General features: G+C 36.9%; 1 protein-coding gene across 3 annotated transcripts in view; it reads right to left on the reverse strand.

Moving 5' to 3' along the window:
• The window catches only part of MAPK10 (mitogen-activated protein kinase 10), a 189,572-nt gene that overhangs the window by 141,025 nt on the left and 27,504 nt on the right, over positions 1-21,043 (reverse strand). For 2 of the 3 annotated variants that reach the window (XM_060093479.1, XM_060093461.1), the window contains one exon: positions 7,909-8,078. In XM_060093479.1, the coding sequence (XP_059949462.1) occupies positions 7,909-8,078 (170 nt within the window). Of the gene's footprint in view, positions 1-7,908; positions 8,079-21,043 lie in introns of those variants that run through there. The other variant, XM_060093470.1, reaches the window with a different exon arrangement.

A 21,043-nucleotide genomic window follows, 5' to 3' on the forward strand; every position in this document is an offset into this window, starting at 1 on the left:
TGCATCATTTAGCGTAATGGCTCGTTAGGAACTCTAAGAAGAGAAATGCACCACAGGGTCATGGCAGTTTCCAGAAACAAAATAAAATCATCACTCAGGACCCACTGATCAGGTCTCTTGTGTTATTCAGGAAGTCTGATCACCCTCTGGATGATTTCACCATCTCTCTTTGTACCATTAAACTCATTACCATAAAACTCTTCTATCCAAATTCTGTGCTTAAAGATAGTTAGTTGTGTGTGTGTAGCCATGTTGCAAATTTAAAAACTAATATTTAAAACTTGTATAAATATTATAAATATCCTAGTTTAACTGAAACTCAGACTGAAAGATAGGAATGAAAAGGTTCAGATGCTTCTTTTCTTGACTCAATCATGGAGCATTAGGTAAGTCATTTTTTAAAACTCATATTCTCAACTACAATATGCAAACAATATGCACAGTCTGAAGATTAAGCAACTGTTACAATCAGTCATCTTCTTGGGTTACACATGTTGACCTTTTGCAATTTTCCATTGATATAAAAGAGTAACATTAAATCTACCTTCCTTGAATCTACTAAAATTCATGACAATACCAGATTTATAAGGCATTTCATATATCTAGTTTGTTTTATACTTTTTGAGTACTGCAAGATACTGATATCTCCATTTTACAGATGAGTAAACCAAGGTTCTGAAAGACTGAATGTTAAATACTATCATTGATAAAGCACAATGGGAAATTCAATTATTCTAAGGTGTAAGTATATCTATAAATATAATGACTGAACATGATAATATAAGGTATCTTCAAGTATCTGTAATTGAATCAATATTTAAATGTGCAAATATTTTACAGAATTCAGATAATTTACTTAATTAATTTCCCTCCCAATCTTAATCAGCAATAAATAGATATTGACTAGCTTTCCATCATATACCCTAACATGGTCAAGGTTCAAACTCTTTTGTTTTGGTGTATATCTACAGATATCTCCTAACCTTTGTCAGTCATTTTGTAAATGTGTGCCATTATTTCAAGGGTGATTAAATCAGAGTCTAGATAGAATAGCTCCAGCTCATCACCAAGATGAGAAAAGCTGCTAAAAGCATCAATGAGTCAATAATGTCTTTTTTTTAATGAAAATGAGCACATTAAAAAAGAGGGACTTTCCATAAACCATTTTTTAAAGCATATAGAAGCTATTATTTGAAGAAGATTCCACGGATGGTGATTGTTCTACTAACGTCTCTTGACTTGGCACTATTATCAGTAATTATTTTGAGTATTTGAACAAATTCAGAGATTTTGGGGGGTTGGGTCTTGGTTCTGTTAGATTGTTGTGTTTGGTTTGGTTTTTGATGAGCACTCTGCCTCACCCAGAGTATTTCTACTTACTAGTACTATGTGGAAATAGGAAGGCAAATATTCAAACTATGTTCCACATTTTAAAAAACAAAAGCAAAACAAACCACAAAGAAAACCCCTTTCCTTCTACCCCCTCAGTCAACAACTTAGACTATATTCCTTATCACATATCATTACCCTTAAGGAGACTCTACTCCGAGGGATAGGGTTACCATCTTCCCTCAAATCCCTTATGTTAGGTGGATACTAAGTCACATCTATCTTTTTCCATCACTTTAAATCCTATTTGGGAGTAAACAAGATTCAAACACATGTGTATACATATGTACAAAGATAATATAGCTGCAGTTTCAGATGCTGAGCCAAGGAGGGCCCACTAGATAAAATGCTGTAACTAAGTTTCCTGGATCACAATGTTTCTTACAGAATGTTTTCTATCCCTGTCCTCCTTCAAGGTAGATCACACCCATAGTAAATAGAAAAAAAAAAAAAGCCACAGGTACAGGAACTCAAGACTTCTCTTCAGTCTATCTAACACTTAACTTGACTGGGCTGATAGGACTTTGCTAGGCAGGCTCACCATACTCACCAATATCCACTTATCAAAGGAGGGTGATGGAATAAGAATATGTGAACACCCAAGGTTCTGCTGAACATGACTGGCAATTTAAATCTTAGATTGTTTATCTGCATAGGAGCTTGTTGCTACAGACCACTGGCTGAAGGACATTCACTGGAAATGATTTTTTTTAATTTTTGTGAAAAACAAAATAATTCATATCCTATATACATAAAATACATGTGTGTAAAATATATAGCATATAAATTCAATTAAGATAAACTAATTCATTGGGTTAGTATGTATATAAATTATATATACATATGTAATATATTATAAATTATGTATTTGTTATATATTCATTTTGTATATAAACATATGAATATATATATAATTTAAGATAGATCAATCCACTGCATTATTTCCAGGGCATCTTATGACTACAATTATTTCTATTCTATATCATCCTGCTCTAACTGGAATTTTAGGAAAGTTTAGTTAATATACAGTATATAGCATTTGTTTCTAAATACTTAATTTTCGAGGTACAGATTTTTTACAATAAGCCACTATAAATCTATGCTTTTTCAGTATTAAGCTTACATCTTTGACATAAATATCTTGTAAAAGATCACCTTGCAAAATTGGACTGGGACTGCTTACAAGTTAATTACATGTAGATGACAAAGAGAACAAGCCCAAGAAAGAAAGAATATGGTTTTACGTCTTGTCATTTAAAACTGTGCAATCAGCTCTTTTCAGTTAAGGGGCAGACCAAATTTTGCAAGTTTTCTATGCTATAGTTGGTCGTTGAATTTTGCCGCCACTTTCACTGTCAGTTTAAATCATCTTTGGAGAAAGAATTGAGAAAATAGAAATGTTTCTTGGCTTGGCAAGCAGCAGCAGGACAGAAGTAAGAGAAGATAATGAACTCCCTGCTGTTGATTCCTTCCTACATTCTTTTTTTGTTCTGGAGCTTGTAGTAGAAACAATGCTAATGCAATCCTCTTTTGATGATCAGAAAGAAAAATGCTCTGAAATGATTTGTTCATCTGGCTCCTGACTACTGTTGTTAAAAACACATTTTTTAGATCACTTTACAATTCCCCACCTAGGAAACTATAGAGGACTTCTTTGCTCACATGGAGAAGGAGAATAATCATTGTTTCTTTTTGTTTCAATAGATAACGTTCATTTTTTCCTTCGTGGTAGAAATAAATTTTTTACTTATTCCAAAAGATTTCATATTAGATTTTATTTAATGATTCTTAATACTGATATAGTTGGTCTATCATCCATGGTGAATGAAAAAATAGCTTGATAATGGTGAATTCTTTTTGAAGATATTTTAGTACTGCCTATTTGCTTTCGTGATAAACAGTAAGCAGTGAAGTCATCCAAAGAGAGGAGACAAAGTGTAAGAAACCAATAACAAGTTTAAGGCAACTGGAGCAGGAGAAATGAGAATCCATTTCAAACAAGTTAGGAGGATGGAGATTCTGTGACATAAGTACCAATATATCAACAATTATACCTGAAAGTAAAAATCCTTCTAATACACACACACAGAATTTTATAGTAATATACGCCAAAATAAAAGAATTGCTGATGAGCATCTCTTTTGGATTTGCTTCGTCCATGTCTTATTCCTGCTCTAAAGAAAATAAAGTAAAATAAATAAATCATCTGTTTCACACTGTCTGCCCTCCACCTCCTTCTGAGTGCCCCAGATACTGAGTTTCCATTTCTCCCAATTACTATACTCAGGGTTGTGTGGGACGTTCAAAATATGCAAATCTGAGTTTTCATGAACAGAGGAAAGGTGTGGATTTTACAAGCATGCTGGGGGATGGATGCGTGTTCAGTGTGAGAGAAATGGATGAACTCCCCATTGACAAAAGACAATAGGAAGGAAATTAAATATAAGGCAGGTTGATAGAGAGGACAAATTACTACAAAAATAGATCTTCAAGAAAAATAGTACATTACAAACCCAGGTTATAATAAGTAAACAAAGATAACTCAAAGTTAGGTTGAGGAAGAGACAACTATATTCATGTCCAGAAAGGAATGTGCTGGAATTGTGGCATCTGTGCCCATGGTAGAGTGGCAGACTGAAGATGAGGTTGAGGAACATGCCATCCCATTTCTGCCCCTTCAACTTCATCTTTGCTAGTTTTATTTCCTTCAGCTACTGACTAAAAGATTAATAATAATCTCAGGAAACTCCAAGGCTAACATTTTGGAATTCAGGTGTCCTTTTACTGACAAATTTGCTGATAAATTTATTGTAAGCCTGGAGTAAAATTTTGCTCAAGGACATTTTATTTACTGGAGTTTATTTCAGTTATTATACCTAAGACCTTGTATGAGATATCCATCCTGTACAAGGAGAAATAGAAGCCCAATATGCCCTATAAAACATACAAAATTATTAGTACTAGTAGATTTTCAAATCTTTCCAGGACAATCTGTTAACTTTTTAAGCAAAATGTTGCTTTGGGCTTATTTTTGAATCATTAAATAAATCTTCCTTTTATTAGTAGTTCTCATTTTCGTGGCAGTTTTATTTGAAAGAAAATGAAACAATTCCAATGAATATTTGAGCATCCAAACTGAGGATCTTAGAAAAACTTTCTCATGTTCTACAATTTTCCATTTAAAAAAGGTAGCTAGGAATCACTGTTTTCTCCATCTCCTATCTCTCCTCCTTCATAAGAATTTTTGGGTTTGTTTTATCTTCTATTTCTCTTTGAAAGTTCTTCATGAATGCAGTGACCTCTTAAACAGGGTTCCCACTCTCTAAGTGGCATCCAAGCCATCCAGTAGAATGCAGAAGAAAATATAAACATATCTTGTAATCTAGAAAATAAATTGAACCTTACTAATAATTATTATTGGTCTCTCCCAAACACACTTTGTCCTCCTAGCATTGGTCACATATAACCTAGGGTAAAAGATGCAACTTGGAAGGAAAAAGGGAATTTCACAGTTTGGGGAGGGTTGACAGAGGCACCTTGAACTCCTTCCTTTGACAACACTATAGTTCAGTGTGCCAGCTTTTTGAAGAATAGCAATCATCTTAATAGTAGAATCTTTACTATACTATGTGTATTAGTATTAATGCCACAACAAATCACCACAAGCTTAGCTGCTCAAACAACATAAATTTATTATCTTGCAGCTCTTTAGGTCAGAAGTCCTACATGAGTCTCACGGGGCTAAAGTCAAGATATCAGCAGGCTGAGTTCCTTCTGGAGGTGCTAGAGGAAAATATGTTTCCTTGCTCATTTGGGTTTGCTGGCAAATTTCAATTCCTCATGGTTGTATGACTGTGGTCTCCATTTGCTTGCTAATTGGCAGCTGAGGGCCATTCCCAGCTTCTAGAAGCCACCCCATTCCTTGTCTCATGACACTTTTCCTCTATCTTCAAAACCAGCAACAATAAGGCAAGTCCCTCTCATGTTTTGAATCTCTTATTCCTTCTCTCTCATTGCATCTCTCTGACCCATTCTTCTGTCTTTCTTCCCACTTTTAAGAACTCATATGTTTAGATAGGTCCCACCTGGATATTCCAGGATAATTGCCCCATTTTAAGGCCTTTAATCTTAAAGTTATATGTCAAAAGTTTTGCCATATAAGATAACATATCAAGAATTCTGGAAATTATGGTCTGGGCATCTTTGAGGGACCATTATTTTGCCTACCACACCTTGAAATTATTTTGTGTCACAAAGAGGTTCACCTGCATCCTTGCACCATAATAAATAAATAAACATTGAAAATAAAAATTTACTTAGCTGTTTATCTACAAAATAAAAGGCTTGGCCCATTATTCTAAAATATTAAAATGTTCCATCTTCAAATTGCAGAAACAACTACTGATTGACATTAGGAAAGATTGGAATTTACTCGGTGAATTTCAATAAAAGCATTGGTATATTTGATAAATGAGGTTTAAGTGCTAGTAAATTATTTAGTAGTGCACCAACCAGGCACTTCTGCCATTTGCACTGACTAAGCACTGAGAGTGAACTTAAAATGAGTTGTCAATATGAAGTGAATCGTTAAAATTTATGTCCACATGAAATCTGCACACAAATGTTTAAAGCAGCTTTGCTTATAATTGCCAAAACTCAGAAGCAACCAAGATGTCCTAAGTAGATGAATGGATAAATAAACTAAGGTACACCCAGAAAATGGAATATTATTCAGTGAACTTTTTTTTGTGTGTGTGGTACGCGGGCCTCTCACTGCCGTGGCCTCTCCTGTTGTGGACCACAGGCTCCAGACGTGCAGACTCAGCGGCCATGGCTTACGGGCCTAGCCGCTCTGCGGCATGTGGGATCTTTCCAGACCGGGGCACAAACCCGTGTCCCCTGCATCGGCAGGCGGACTCTCAACCACTGTGCCACCAGGGAAGCCCTCAGTGAACTTTTAATCCATGAAAAGATATGAAGGGAACTTAAGTGCATATTACTAAGTGAAAGAAGCCAATCTGAAAAGACTATATTCTGTTTGATTCCAACTACACAGCATTCTGAAAAAGGCAAACTATGGAAACAGTAAAAAGATCAATGGTTGCCAGGGGTTGGGGGTAGGGAGAAGGATGAATAGGTGGAGTATATAGGATTTTTAGGGCAGTGGAAATACTCTGTATGATACCATAATAATGGATACATGTCACTCTACATTTGTCCAAACCTATAGAATGTAAAACACCAAGAGTGAACCCTAATGTAAACTATGGGTTCTGTTGATTATGATGTGTGAGTGTAGGTTCATCAGTTGTAATAAATGTACCACTCTTGTGGGGGATGTTGATACTGGGGGAGACTATGTATGTGGGTGGGCAGGGGATATATGGGAAATCTCTGTACCTTCCTATCCATTTGCTGTGATCCTAAAACTGCTCTAAAAACTAGTCTTAAGAAAACAAAAAAAATGTTTAAAAATGAAGTGAACCAGATTTTAGAATCATCTTATGAAATATAAAATGAAGGTTTGAAAAATAATTGTACCCTGTTAGATTTCTTTCACTAAAAAAAAGAAAGAAAAATCAAATGAGTGGAAAAAGGGAGTTTTAAAACAAAATCTATTTAAAAATAATGTTTATTTCAACTTCATCTCCTCTCTTAAAAGGGATGTTTTTGTTTTTAAATGGATATTATTAATTTAATAGTAATTCACATAATATATTGTTATAAGTAAATATCCTTTATAAATAAATATAAATATACATGTATATTTATAGTTCATGCCCTAAATTTTTACTTATAGTTGTGAGCCACCAAACTGTAAATTATTATACTAATAAGTTCATACTAAATACATTTGGTTGCTAAACTGCAAGTTAAAACTACCTAAAAAAAATCCTTATCAATCTATCATCACTTTTGCAAGAGTTTTATAACAGGTAAGTCATATCCTGATTTTTCATCATTTCAATTTGCCACTCAAAATGTCATAAAAGAGTAGTTACTAAGGAGCTCAAAATCTTTCCATTTTGGAAATATTCAACAAACTTTTTTTTTAAATGCCACTTTTTCTAATAGGCAACTGAATTTTAAACACTGAACTTTAAAAGTCACTGGAACATTTGAGATCTCATTTATACTTCTTCAGACTGTAGGGAATTTTACTTGCTGGTTATCTGAACACATATTTCCTCATTTCTTGCTGTGAAAACATCCAAATAAAATTTTCTAAATGCTTTAGCAACAGCTAGAAAACCTCTGGTTTTCTTGGTTTCTCTATGGTTGTTGCATAATGGATTTTTCTGTGACTAGAAAAACTAGTCACAAGCAAAGATGTACATATTGTTAGCCAATGGGTAGTAAATTGCTAATAAGGCTCATAGATTTATTTTTCTTTGGTAGAATGGATTTTTCCCCCTCAAGTCATGCTATTTATTTGTGTTTGTGTATTTGTGTTGTGTATGTAGTCAACACATACAGCATGTTCCTTCTAAAAATAGAAGTTAAATCCATCCCACTTACCAAACTATTCCCTGAGCCCCAGAGCCAATGGGCTTTAGATTCTGGTAACGCTTGAGAACTGTGAAAGTTGAGTCTCCCACTTCCACGCTGTAGAACTGGTTGTCAACTTTGCTTTTGCTCATGTTGTAATGTTTGGCAATATATGACACATCCACTTGTTTATCGAATCCCTGTGAAAAAGAACAACAACAACTTGAGATAAGAGAAAAACCAGGATGACAATGAGATACAGAAAAGCCTGTTCTTTCAATGATTACTAATACTTTGTCATCTGTAATCATTATATAAACCTGCATTTAACACAGAAAAAATATATATATTAGTCCATGTAAGATAACCTGGAGTAAAATATCTCAGAAAAACAGCAAAGAAAAATTTGTTTTCAATATTAAAACTATTTATGATAAAAATATTCTTAGATCTGCATTGTCTTTTCTGAAATGTTTCATTAAAACCATTTATTTATGCAGCAAACACCTACTGAACATATACTGGTCCCAGAGACTATGTTAGGTACTTCAGAGGTGATCCCTGATCATCTGTTATAAAAGCCATATGAGGAAGAATGAAAGAATGTATCTACACCCTTTTCTCAGAAAGAACTGAAATATAAAATAATGCATAGTTTTAATTAGGCAAATTTGAATTAAATAGTGTTGACTTCATTTGCTCTCAATGATACCAAAAATGCTACTGCATTAAACATTGAAAAATTTTAGTCACTAACACTGTTCTAAAATGCCACATGACAGCTTTTTTATTTATTTCCAGCTTAGATTTTAAGTATCTCAATTGCTATATCTTTTGTTTATCAATAAGAGAAGTTCTATTAATTATATTTAGCAATTGAAGAAATTGCTATTTTGAATCATGATTTATGAATATATATAATGTAAATATCCATTATCCATGATGATTATTTACCCATAAATGATCTTACATTGCTTTTTATGACATTAAATAGTTTGGATTCTGTAGTGAGAAGGAACCTTACAGAATACTATCTAGCCTTTTCCTTGTGGCACACACTGGCAGATGTTTACCCAATAGTCATTCATCTCTTTCTTGCTGATTTTGTTCAGGTTTTGAGCACTCACATGCTCTGTGGGTTCTTTCCCAGTTCCAGCACTTGAAAATTGAATAGTCTAAACCAGTGGTCCTCTTTAGAGGTGACACTAACCCTTAGCAGGCATTTGGGAGATCTGTGGGCATGTTTTGGTGTGCCACAATAATAGAAGATGTGGCTTATCAACCAATGCTGGTTGTCCTGCAATGAGTGGGACATTCCCCAATGAAGTCCCACAATGAATAATTACATACTTACATCTTTTGAGTAGGTCAAAGCTTTAATTAGTAAAAAACAAAACAAAACTGGCTTTAATGTTCTGAGCCCAGAATCTAAACTAAAGGTCTTTGTATGGTTTTAATATATACTGACCTCTGAAAATCTAATTCTCACATAATCTGAAAGAAGATTTAAACCTCATTAGGCTCTGGACCTGTAGTTGGTAATAAAGCCATTTCCTTAGACATTTTCGGCATTTCATTTCTAATTTAAAAATTGAAATGGGAGTACAAACTAATTTGCCCTGTATGCTCTTGGATGAGGGACAGGCAGCATTAGTAATGAGGAGAATACAATGGGGACTTTGTGGACAAGGGTGGCAAAACCTACAAATCTAGTACAAGAACCTTAAGACCCCAGATGGGCTTGAGAGCAGAACAGTCGTGACAGGCACCAGCCTATGACTAGGAGACATATGCTAGCAACAATCCAGTACAAATGCACACAGACCTCAAAGAACAGAGTGGACTATAAATTAGGAATCTAGGTTGTTTGGACAGAGACTGAAAATTCAGGTAATTCACAAATACAATCATGAGAGGTCTGAACTCCAGGAGGCAGCCTATAAAGTACAGAATAGGAAATTAAACAACGCTATTAAGAATCAAGGCATTGTGAGCCCATTCATGGAGACTAAACAGGGTTTAGAATTTAGACAATGGGTGTGGACAATAGCAGAAACAAGAACATTATAACGATCCTTTATTTCAACTACAGTATCAGGAACTGTCCTCTACACCATTGTCCATTTCTAAGCTAGACTTTTTGAATGTATCAGTAAACTAACCCTACTAAAGTCATTTTTTTCCCTTGGCAAGGAAAGGTAAAAAAGCAACTGGAGCTAGACTAAAAAAGGAACTTCATCTGTCAAGGTTAATTTGGTACAAAGTGCCCGACTTGCCATTTGTCATGTTCTGACCCTTCACATCCTGTACTACTCTAGTTTCTGACCACCCACAAAATTCTTAGCACACACTAGTCTCATCGAACCTAAGTAATCTATTTCCCTTTCCCCACATATTCTCTTCACCTCTGAAATGTTGCTATTCCAACTGCTTTGCATGTATGTAGTAATCATATGTAATGACCTTGATGTTCTAGACTTCTGGCACTGGAGATACAAAAAAAGATAAGTTCCCCCATCTAGATGGAGGCAGTAAAATAAGCAAGTAGTTAAAATATGGAAAATATATTTTATAACAGAATAAAGAAAAGATGCTAGGAGCAAACAGGGAGTAGCAACTAATTGCCTGCAGTCATTCATTATCATTAATGCATCCAACTACTATGTATAAAACAACCATGAATGCCAAGTCATGGTATAAAATTGGTAATGTTGGAAAGAGACTTGATTTGTGTTTTCTCTGGCTAACCATATGCCCAGTCCTCCCCTCTAACTTGTTCTCAGATGTGAGTGCACATTTGAACTACATGGGGAGCTTGATAAAATACAAATCACTGACAAAACCTTGGAGATTTGGATTCAGGTCTTCAGCATAGGTCCTGAGGATCTGGAGATTACTAGGCAGTCCAGGTGATTCTGATTTGAGGATCTGAGGATCTGACTTTGAGAAAGGCAGCATTAGAAAATCATTCTCACAGTGTGCTCCCTGGAGCATCAGTATCAGCATCACCTGTAGACTTGTTAGAAATGAGGCTGCTCACTCCCACCCGACACCTATTAAATCAGGAACTCGGGTCCAACATTCTGTTTTAATAAGGCTTCGAAGTATTCTGATGCATATTGAGAGTAACACACTGGAGTGGAAGGACCGCCTGAAGCCTGTGAAACAGATCACATATCTCTGCCTGAGATATTTGGAAAGTAAAACACTTATTATGAAGCAGAAATAATATTTCTGCTTCTGCATCAGGGAACACACACTTGGTGTCTTTACGTATTGCCAAATTCCATTGTTCATGGCAAACACAAACTGGAAACCAGAGTCCTAGTTAGGACAAGGATTACTCTACATCTCAGATTCAAGTATTTGAAAGACATCTGCTGCTCCAGACTCAAGAACTAACGAAGTCTTGGTACTCAGGACAGGTCACCAGCTGGCCAAGTGCTATAATGGAGTATATCATTTCATCACAGCAATTGTTCACACACCTGAGAAGTACCCTGTAATTTTTCCCAGTGCATACCTGGAGCAGGACTTTTCATGTAATGGGGAAGTTATATACAGACTTGGTGGTAGTTTGGTAAAATGGTTAAAACAGTCATAGAGCTTAGACCAAGAGCAAAATTTTAGCTACAAAAGTATTCCCAGTCAAAAAGAAACAAATAAAAGCTATTCAAATGAATTATCTAATGCCCTGACACATTTTCTAAAATAAAAGCTACTCAGTGATTTTTTTATCCATTTGAAAGCATATAATTTCTCAGAATAAGATTAAAAATCATCATTGTAAAATCTGTGAATTCACACACACACACACACACCACAAATTTCCTTCCTCAATTTCCATGCAGTCTTATCATGATTATAAAGTTCAAATATAAACTTTTCTCTAAAAATAAGCCTATGAAAATATGCCATTAAGCACACTATGGAAAAATATTATCAATGCTGAAGAGATTTTTCACCCGTTATATGTTTTAGTATATTCCTATTCAGATCACAGAACTGATGATTTGAACCCAAGACAGGAAGGATCAGAAATTCGTATTGGGAAGGCATGACTGGACAATAGTTTAAGGCAGGGATTCTGAAGTTTTAATATGATTCAGAACTACCTGAGGAGCTTGTAAAACATAGATTGTTGAGTCCCACTGAAAAGTTTCTGATTCAGTGGGACTAAGATAAGGCCAAGAGTTTGTATTTCTAACAAGTTCCACACTTCAAGAACCACTATTTTAAAGAACAGTAGATGCAAGAGATGTCACCATTCAAAAAAGGCTAGTTGGAGAGGCAAAAACTGGAGGAAATGCAGGTCAAACCAAGTAAACAAAGGATGTGGAAGTTAAAAATAGTGCCATGATGACTTTCCTTAGTATCAGCACCTCTATAAGCAGGCCCAGATGTCATTTTCCCTGGGATGTGTTTTCCTATCTCACAATTACAATAAAGTGTCCAGTCAATTTTCTCTCAATTATCTCATGAAAATAAACATTCCATCATCTAGTTATATTAAATTTATACTAAAACATATGGGAGGAATGTATGAAACTCACAAGTATTCATAAATGCTCGTCAAAATGAAAAGTGTTTTTCCAGAGAAAAAATTAAGATGTTGATTAAATTAATTATAAATCAGAAATGTTATATTAAAAATGAAAAACATCACAGTGGTGACTTTTGGAGATCAATACGGCTCAAAATAACTACAGATTTAGAATAGTCTACTCTACCATTGATTCAAATTAATTTTAAAAGTAACTCATTCCCCCACTGAATATTAATCTTATATTTAAATGACTCAATGATTTATTTTATATTGACATAATAAAATTTTCTTTGAAAACATTCAAAGCAAACTCATTTCCTCCCTGCCCCTCATCTCCCCCAAAAATTTTAAGCTAAATTCAAAGAAGACTTTATTGCTGCTGGCAGTTTGATAGGCAGAGAGGAAATCTGAATATAATCTGTTCTGTGAAAAGACAGCATATTACACAGACCTATAAGAAAGGGCTTGTGTCATGATTCCTATCATCAGTTCAGGTGCTAGCCCATAGCTATGGAGTTTGAAAAGAAAAATGTCCCACATTACTGATCTTATCCTGCAGGTGTCCAAAGCTTTGATTGCATTTTTCTCGGACATAATAACCTGTATTTCACTCCCTCCCCATTTTCACCTGTGCATGACTGGCCTGTGTTACTGCTAGTCAGTTCCTGAGCAGGAAACATTAAGGTTTAAGAATTTTTAGATGTTAAGTTTCCTTAGTTTCTCTTGAATAAAACTTTCAGTTTCAGCTGAAAAGAGCACCAAGTCTGGATTAGTTCTGCACTTAACACCTATGAAACCAAGTCATTTTATTCCTTCATTCATTTATTATTTGTATTCTGTGTGGTTACAAAAAGGATTTGTGCAGCTCACCATAAAAGATATAGAAACAACAAAACCATTAAATCCAGTTTTAAGAATAAATGTCAAATAAAGCAGGCTGAGAGATGACTGTTTTACCAGAAGACTTAAGTTTTGAACATCTACTGTCTTGAGCACAAACGTTAGTGTCATGCTTCCAGCAAGCCAAAGGAAAAACATGACAACAACAAGACCACAGTGAGTGGCAAGTTTTGATTCATTAATTTCATAAAGTATACCATACAGTAGTTCATAGGAAAGGTAAAATTTCTCTAGCGCTCAACCCCGGGAAAAAATATTCAGTAGTTCTTTATATAATAACCCTGGAATCAAACAACAGGCAGTAGATACAGTATTTTTTCATCAAAGACATAGAAATATGCTTCATATGACTTATATGATATCAACTCTCAATAAGACAAGGGGAGAAAGAAAGGTGAACCAGCATTAGTCACTTACCTAGTAAAGGTGAACTTTGTATTCTGTTAAATACTATATTTAACACTAACAGCAGATGAGGAAAGTGGCATACAGAGCTGTTAATTGGCTCAAAGTCTTGGAACCATTGATTAGTGGCACCAATTAATATGAATTAAAGTTTGTCCAACTCCAAAACATGTGTTCTTCTTTTACTAAACCATTCACTAGTTCAGCTAAAATAACTTAGAACAGTGATGTGGTTTTCTTATGATAAGGTGAGCTGTAGGAATAGAGCTTGAGAGAGATGAGTGAATAACATATCCTTCTCTTTCATTTATCAATTGTCCCAGCCTGGAGTTTGAACATAACACTAAACAATTCAGGGTTGAAGTGGACAATCTTGTGTTGTTGATGGAAAGCTGGATTTTCAGAGCTGCCTAGAATTTGTTAAATGTCTATTGAGCACCTACTATATGCCAGGGACTATTGAAGATGCTATGGATGTAACATTGATCTAGCTCTGGATGTAACATTGATCTAGCTCAACAGGATAGCCAACACGAATTCGCTACAAAATGCCTCTCCAGAAAATGAACTGGTCAATCTGTTGGGTATTATTTTGTCGTTTGGATACTGAAAAGTATCTGACAAAAGTGGTGATTCTGCTTTTGACACAAATGATATTGAGCTCTTCAGTCTTACAGTTATGGCCAGCATGTTGAGTTGCTCTTGCCCCTCCAAGATTGTTATATAAAGTCAGCAGAAACAATGCCTGCTACTCTGTTTGTTATGGCAGAAAGGCATGTGTTCAATCCATTTAAAATCCGAATCAAATTATCTACATATTAGTTTTAAAGAGGGATATTTGAGACAATCCTTAAAGACATTAAGGATTAGATTTTGTTTTGTCCTGAGTATATTTTCCCCATTCAACTTCTTGAAGTGTTACTCTTCAAGGAGGATTACAGTGTGGAATCTACATCACTGTTATGTTGATTGGCCCAGAGATGGTTACTCTGTGGAATCAATGGCTTATTATAAATCAGTAATGCAGTAAAAACTCTAAGACTTACATTATGTTTAATCACAATTTTCAATTATGTGAAAAAGCACATAAGAATAATCAATAGTAGAGCAGGCAGGCATGGCTTCTGCCTGCCTGTTCTTTATATATAAAGGAAGACAGCTAGTACTGTTTGAATATCTACTAAGCACCAAGCTAGTATTAGGACCAGATGCTGTGCTAAGTATCTAATAAATCATTTCATGTAAGATTTAGTATTTTCATTTTGCACTTGAGAAATCCTAGAGTAAGGATTTCAGCAAAGGGTAAAAATTCAGCTTTTATCTAAGAATCCTTAGTGTGAGGGCCTGGGCAAGCTTTTCACAATCTTAGCCCTAGTGTCCTTATTTACGGAATGAGGGCAGTACATGCATATCTTGGAGAAATTGTGAGTTTTGTTCCAGATCACCACAATAAAGTGAGTCACACGAATTTTTTGGTTTCCCAGGGCATATACAAGTTAGGCTTCAGGGCTTCCCTGGTGGCACAGTGGTTGAGAGTCCGCCTGCTGATGCAGGGGACACGGGTTCGTGCCCCGGTCCGGGAGGATCCCACATGCCGCGGAGCGGCTGGGCCTGTGGGCCATGGCCGCTGAGCCTGCACATCCGGAGCCTGTGCTCCGCGATGGGAGAGGCCGCAGCAGTGAGAGGCCCGCATACCACAAAAATAAATAAATAAAATAAAATAAAATAAAGTTAGGTTTACACTATACTGTTGTCTGTTAAGTATAAAAAAATACATACCTTAACTTTTAAATATTTTATTGCTGAAAAATGCTAACCATAATGAGCCTTCAGCGAGTCATAATGTTTTAGCTGGTGGAAGCTCTTGCCTCAATGTTGATGCTGCTGACTGATAGGGTGGTGGTTGCTGAAGCCTGGTGAGGCTGTGGAAATTTCTCAAAATAAGATAACAGTAAAGTTTGCCACATCGATTGACTTCCTTTTATGAATGATTTTTCTGTAGCATGCAAAGCAGTTTGATGGCATTTTACCCACAGTAAAACTTCTTTCAAAGTTGGAGTCAATCCTCTCAAATCTTGCTGCTGCTTTATCAACTAAGTTTATGTTATATTCTAAATCCTTTGTTGCCATTTCAACAATCTTCACAGCATAATCACCAGGAGTAGTTTCCTTCTCAAGAAACTACTTTCTTTGTTCGTCCATAAGAAGCAGCTCCCTATCTGTTAAAGTTTTATCATGAGACTGCAGCAATTCAATCACATCTTCAAGCTCCACTTCTAATTCTAGTTCTCTTGCTATTTCCACCATATCTGCAGTTACTTCCTCAACTGAAGTCTTGAACCCTTCAAAGTTATCCATGAGGGTTAAAATCAACTTCTTCTAAACTCCTGTTAAATTGATATTTTGACTTCTTCCCTTGAATCACAAGTATTCTTAATGACATCTAGAATGGTGAATCCTTTCCAGAAGGTTTTCAATCTACTTTGCCCAGATCCATCAAGGAATCACTGTCTATGGCAGCTATGTCCTTACAATATGTCTTAAATAATAAGACTTGAAACTGGATATTATTCCTTGATCCATGGACTACAGAATGGATGTTGTGTTAACAGGCATGAAAACAACATTAATTTCATCTCCATCAGAGCTCTTGGGTGACCAGGTGCATTGTCAATGAGCAGTAATATTTCAAAAGGAATCTTTTTTCTGAACAGTAGGTCTCAACTGTGGGATTAAATTATTCAGTAAACCATATTGTAAACAGATGTGCTGTTATCTAGGGCTTGTTCCATTTTAGAGCACAAGTAGAGTAGATTTAGCATCATTCTTAAGGGCCCTAGAACTTTTTCAGTGGCAAATGAGCATTGGCTTCAACTTAAAGTTACCAGGTATATTAACCCCTAACAAGAAAGTCAGCCTGTCCTTTGAAGTTTTGAAGTCAGGCATTGACTTCTCCTCTATAGCTATGAAAGTCCTAAATGGCATCCTCTTCTAATAGACGGCTGTTTTGTCTATGTTGACAATCTGTTGTTCAGTATCACCACCTTCATTAATTATCTTAGCTAGATCTTCTGGATAACTTGCTGCAGCTTCTACATCAGCACTTGCTGCTTCACCTTGCACTTTTATGTTAAGAAGATATCTTCTTTTCGTAAATCTCATGAACCAACCTCTGCTAGCTTCAAACTTTTCTCCTGTAGCTTCCTCATTTCTCTCAGCCTTCATAGAATTGAAGGGAGTTAGGGCCTTTCTCTGGATTAGGTTTTGGCTTAAGGGAATGTTGTAACTGGTTTGATCTTCTGTCTAGACCACTAAAACTTTCTCCATATCAGCAATAAGGATGTTTCATTTTCTTATCATTTGTGTGTTCACTGGAGTAGTGATTTTAATTTCCTTCAAGAACTTTTCCTTTGTATTCAAAACTTGGCTAACTATTTGGCACAAGAGGCCTAGGTTTTGGCCTATATCAGCTTTCAATGCCTTCCTCACTAAGCTTAATCATTTCTAGCTTTCAATTCAAAGTGAGAGATATACAACACTTCCTTTCACTTGAATCCTTAGAAGGCATTGTAAGATTATTAATTGGTCTAATTTCAATATTCTTGTGTCTCAGGGAATAGGGAGGCACAAGGAGAGGGAGAGAGACAGGAGAACAGCCTGCTGGTGGAGCAGTCAGAACACACAACATTTATCAATTAAGGTCCTCATTTTAAATGGGCCCAGTTCATTGTGCCCCCCAAAATAATTACAATAGTAATATCAAATATCACCATCACAGAATATAATAACAAATATAATAATAGTTTAAAAGTTTGAAATACTGTGGGAATTACCAAAATGTGACACGGAGACTCAAAGTGAGCAAATGCTGTTAGAAAAATGGCACTAATAGAGTTGCTCAATGCAGGGTGGCCACAAAACTTCAATTTGTAAAAAAATAGTACCTGTGAAGTACTATAAAGTGAAGCACAATGCAACAAGGTATGCCTGTAATCTATTTCTTTTGATTAGTGGGAAAGTTAAATATGATAATCTATGTAAAGCTCTTAGCATGGTATAAGCTTATAGGAAACTCTCAACAAAGCTGTTTGTTGTTGGGCTTCCCTGGTGGCACAGTGGTTAAGAATCCACCTAACAATGCAGGGGACATGGGTTCGAGCCCTGATCCAGGAAGATCCCACATGCTGTGGAGCAACTAAGCCTGTGTGCCACAACTACTGAGCCTGCACTCTAGAGCCCATGAGCCACAACTACTGAAGCCCGCGTGCCTAGAGCTTGTGATCCCCAACAAGAGAAGCCACAGCAATGAGAAGCTCATGCACTACAACAAAGAGTAGCCCCTGTTCACCTCAACTAGAGAAAGCCCGCGCACAACAATGAAGACCCAACGCAGACAAAAATAAATAAATAAAATAAATTTATTTTTTTTAAAGTTGTTTGTTGTTATTATTATTACTAATACTACTACTACAGTTATCATTATTTTTGAGAAGTTAGATAACATAGTGCCATCCCAAGGCACTATGATACTACTATAAAATCAATGTATAACCAACAGGGTTTAGAATGGTCAGGTAATAAATTACTTTTCTGTGTTTTCATTTGTGGTGAAGACAGTTGCTTTGTGGTTACCCACATGCTCTACTACATTTCCCAGCTCCCTTGCAGTTCTGTTGGGGCCAAGTTGCTGTATCTGGCCAGTGGACTACAAGAAGAAGTGGCAGGTATCATCTAAATGCAGAGGCATTTAAGAGGTGTGCCTCTACAATCCACGTCTTTCCACACTGTGATGCCTTAACTGGACATCACAAGATGGCAGTTCCTGAGTCACAAGATGATAGAAGACAAAACTCCTAAGTCACCAGATAGAGGAGGGTCCTTACCAACCTGTTCTAGACTTTGTATAACAGGAAATAAACTTTTGTCTTAATAAGTTACTGAGATTTGAGGTCTATCCACTATTGCAGTATGTTTTTCACTCAATAAATATATTTTTGGCCTTACAAGGTGCCAAGCAATGTTCTAAGCACTGAGAACATAAAGCTTCTGTCCTCATGGAGCTTAATACTAAATTGTCCCTTACAGGATCAAAGTAGAATGCTGGCTTCATTATCACAATGATCTAACTACTAAGTTAATCACCTTGAATTCTATGTACACTTTTGATCTGCATATCTGCAATTTGTCTTTAATAAAAAAAATGAAGTATAAAATAGGCAATAATAAGAGGTATTATATAATCAAGATGGGACAAAATTTCAAGGTTAATAAATAATGGTCAATTTTATTTATTTATTTATTTTTTCAGTACACGGGCCTCTCACTGCTGTGGCCTCTCCCGTTGCGGAGCACAGGCTCTGGACGCACAGGCCCAGAGGCCATGGCTCATGGGCCCAGCCACCATGGCTCAAGGGACCAGCTGCTCCGCGGCACGCGAGATCCCCCCGGACCGGGGCATGAACCCGCGTCCCCTGCATCGGCAGGCAGACTCTTAACCACTGCGCCACCAGGGAAGCCCAATGGTTAATTTTTTAAAAATACTTTCTCAGGGTAGGAGGAAAAGGTTGTTTCATCATAAGGAGAATAAAAATTCATTTAAGAATCAAAATGTTTAAAGTGAGTTATCTGGATTTCACTGACTTATCTCTAAAATATGCTTTTGTTTTTTTGGAAGGGAAAATTGAAATGCTACATTTAAGAATATGGAACATCGGACCTTCAAGATGGTGGTGGAGTAAGACGTGGATATCACCTTCCTCCCTACGAATACATCAAAAATACATCTACATGTGGAACAACTCCTACAGAACACCTACTGAATGCTGGCATAAGATCTCAGACTTCCCAAAAGGCAAGAAAATCTCCATGTACCTGGGTAGGGCAAAAGAAAAGAGAGAGACAAAAGAATAGGGATAGGACCTGTACCTCTGGGTGGGAGCTGTGAAGGGGGAAAAGTTTCCATACATTAGGAAGGCCTTTCACTGGCAGAGATGGTGGGTGTGTGTGGGGGAAGTTTTGAAGCCATGGAGGAGAGTGCAGCAACAGGGGTGCAGAGGGCAAAGCAGAGAGATTCCCACAAAGAAGATCGGTGGTGACCAGCACTTACCAGCCTGAGATGCTTGTCTGCTCACCCACCAGGGCAGGTTGGGGCTGGGAGCTGAGGCTCAGGCTTTAGAAGTCAGACCCCAGGGAGAGGACTGGAGTTGTCTGTATGAAGACAGAGTGAAGGGAGATAGAGCACCTCAGCTAGCTGGGAAAGAGTCCAGGAAAAGTCTGTACCTGTCAGAGAGGCAAGAGACCTTTGTTTTGGAGTGTGTGAGGAGAGGGGATTCCTTCCCAGTGTGCCCACAGAAAGCAGAGCACTGCCTAAGCAGGCTCCAGAGACAGGCGTGAGCTGCAGCTATCAGTTCAGACCGCAGAGATGGGCATGAACTGCTAACACTGTGGCTGCTGCCAGCAAGAGTCCTGTGTGCAAGAGCAGGTCACTATCCATACCACCCTGGAGCATTTGCAGCACACCACTGCAAGGGTCAAAAGATCCAGGGACAACTTCCCTGGAAGAACACATGGTGCACCTCAGGTTGTTGCAACATCATGCCGGCCTCTGCTGCCACAGGCTCACCCCACATTCCAATTATGACTACCATACTCCTCCCTCCCCTCAGCCTGAGTGAGCAAGAGATCCCTAATCAGCTGCTGCTTTAACGCCCTCCTGTCTGGGCAGGGAACAGACACCTGAGGGAGACCTACTTGCAGAGGTGGGGCCAAAACCAAAGCTGAACCCCAGGAGCTGTGCAAACAAAGAAGAGAAAGGGATATTTCTCCCAGCAGCCTTAGGAGCAACAAATTAAATACCCACAGTCAACTTGATAAACCCTGAAACTGAAGAATACCTGAATAGACAATGAATGTTTGCAAAATTGAGGCAGTGGACTTTGGGAGCACCTGTAGACTTGGGGTTTGCATACTGCATCTAATTTGTTTCTGGTTTTATTTTTATCTTAGTATAGTATTTAGTGTTTATTATCATTGGTGGATTTGCTTATTGGTTTCATTGCTCTCTTCCTTTTTTATAATATATATATATTTTTCCTTTTTCTCTTTTTCTGATTGTGTATGTGTATGCTTCTTTGTGTGATTTTGTCTGTACTGGTTTGCTTTTACCAATTATACTATGGTTCTGTCTGTTTTGTTTCTTTGTTTTCCTCTCTTCCTTTTCTTCTGAGCCATGTGGCTGGCAGCCAGGGCTCCAGCCAGGGGTCAGGCCTGAGTCTTTGAGGTGGGAAGGCCAAGTCCAGGACATTAGACCACAAG

The sequence above is a fragment of the Mesoplodon densirostris genome, chromosome 1 (assembly GCF_025265405.1).
Source record: "Mesoplodon densirostris isolate mMesDen1 chromosome 1, mMesDen1 primary haplotype, whole genome shotgun sequence".
Taxonomy (NCBI): domain Eukaryota; kingdom Metazoa; phylum Chordata; class Mammalia; order Artiodactyla; family Ziphiidae; genus Mesoplodon; species Mesoplodon densirostris.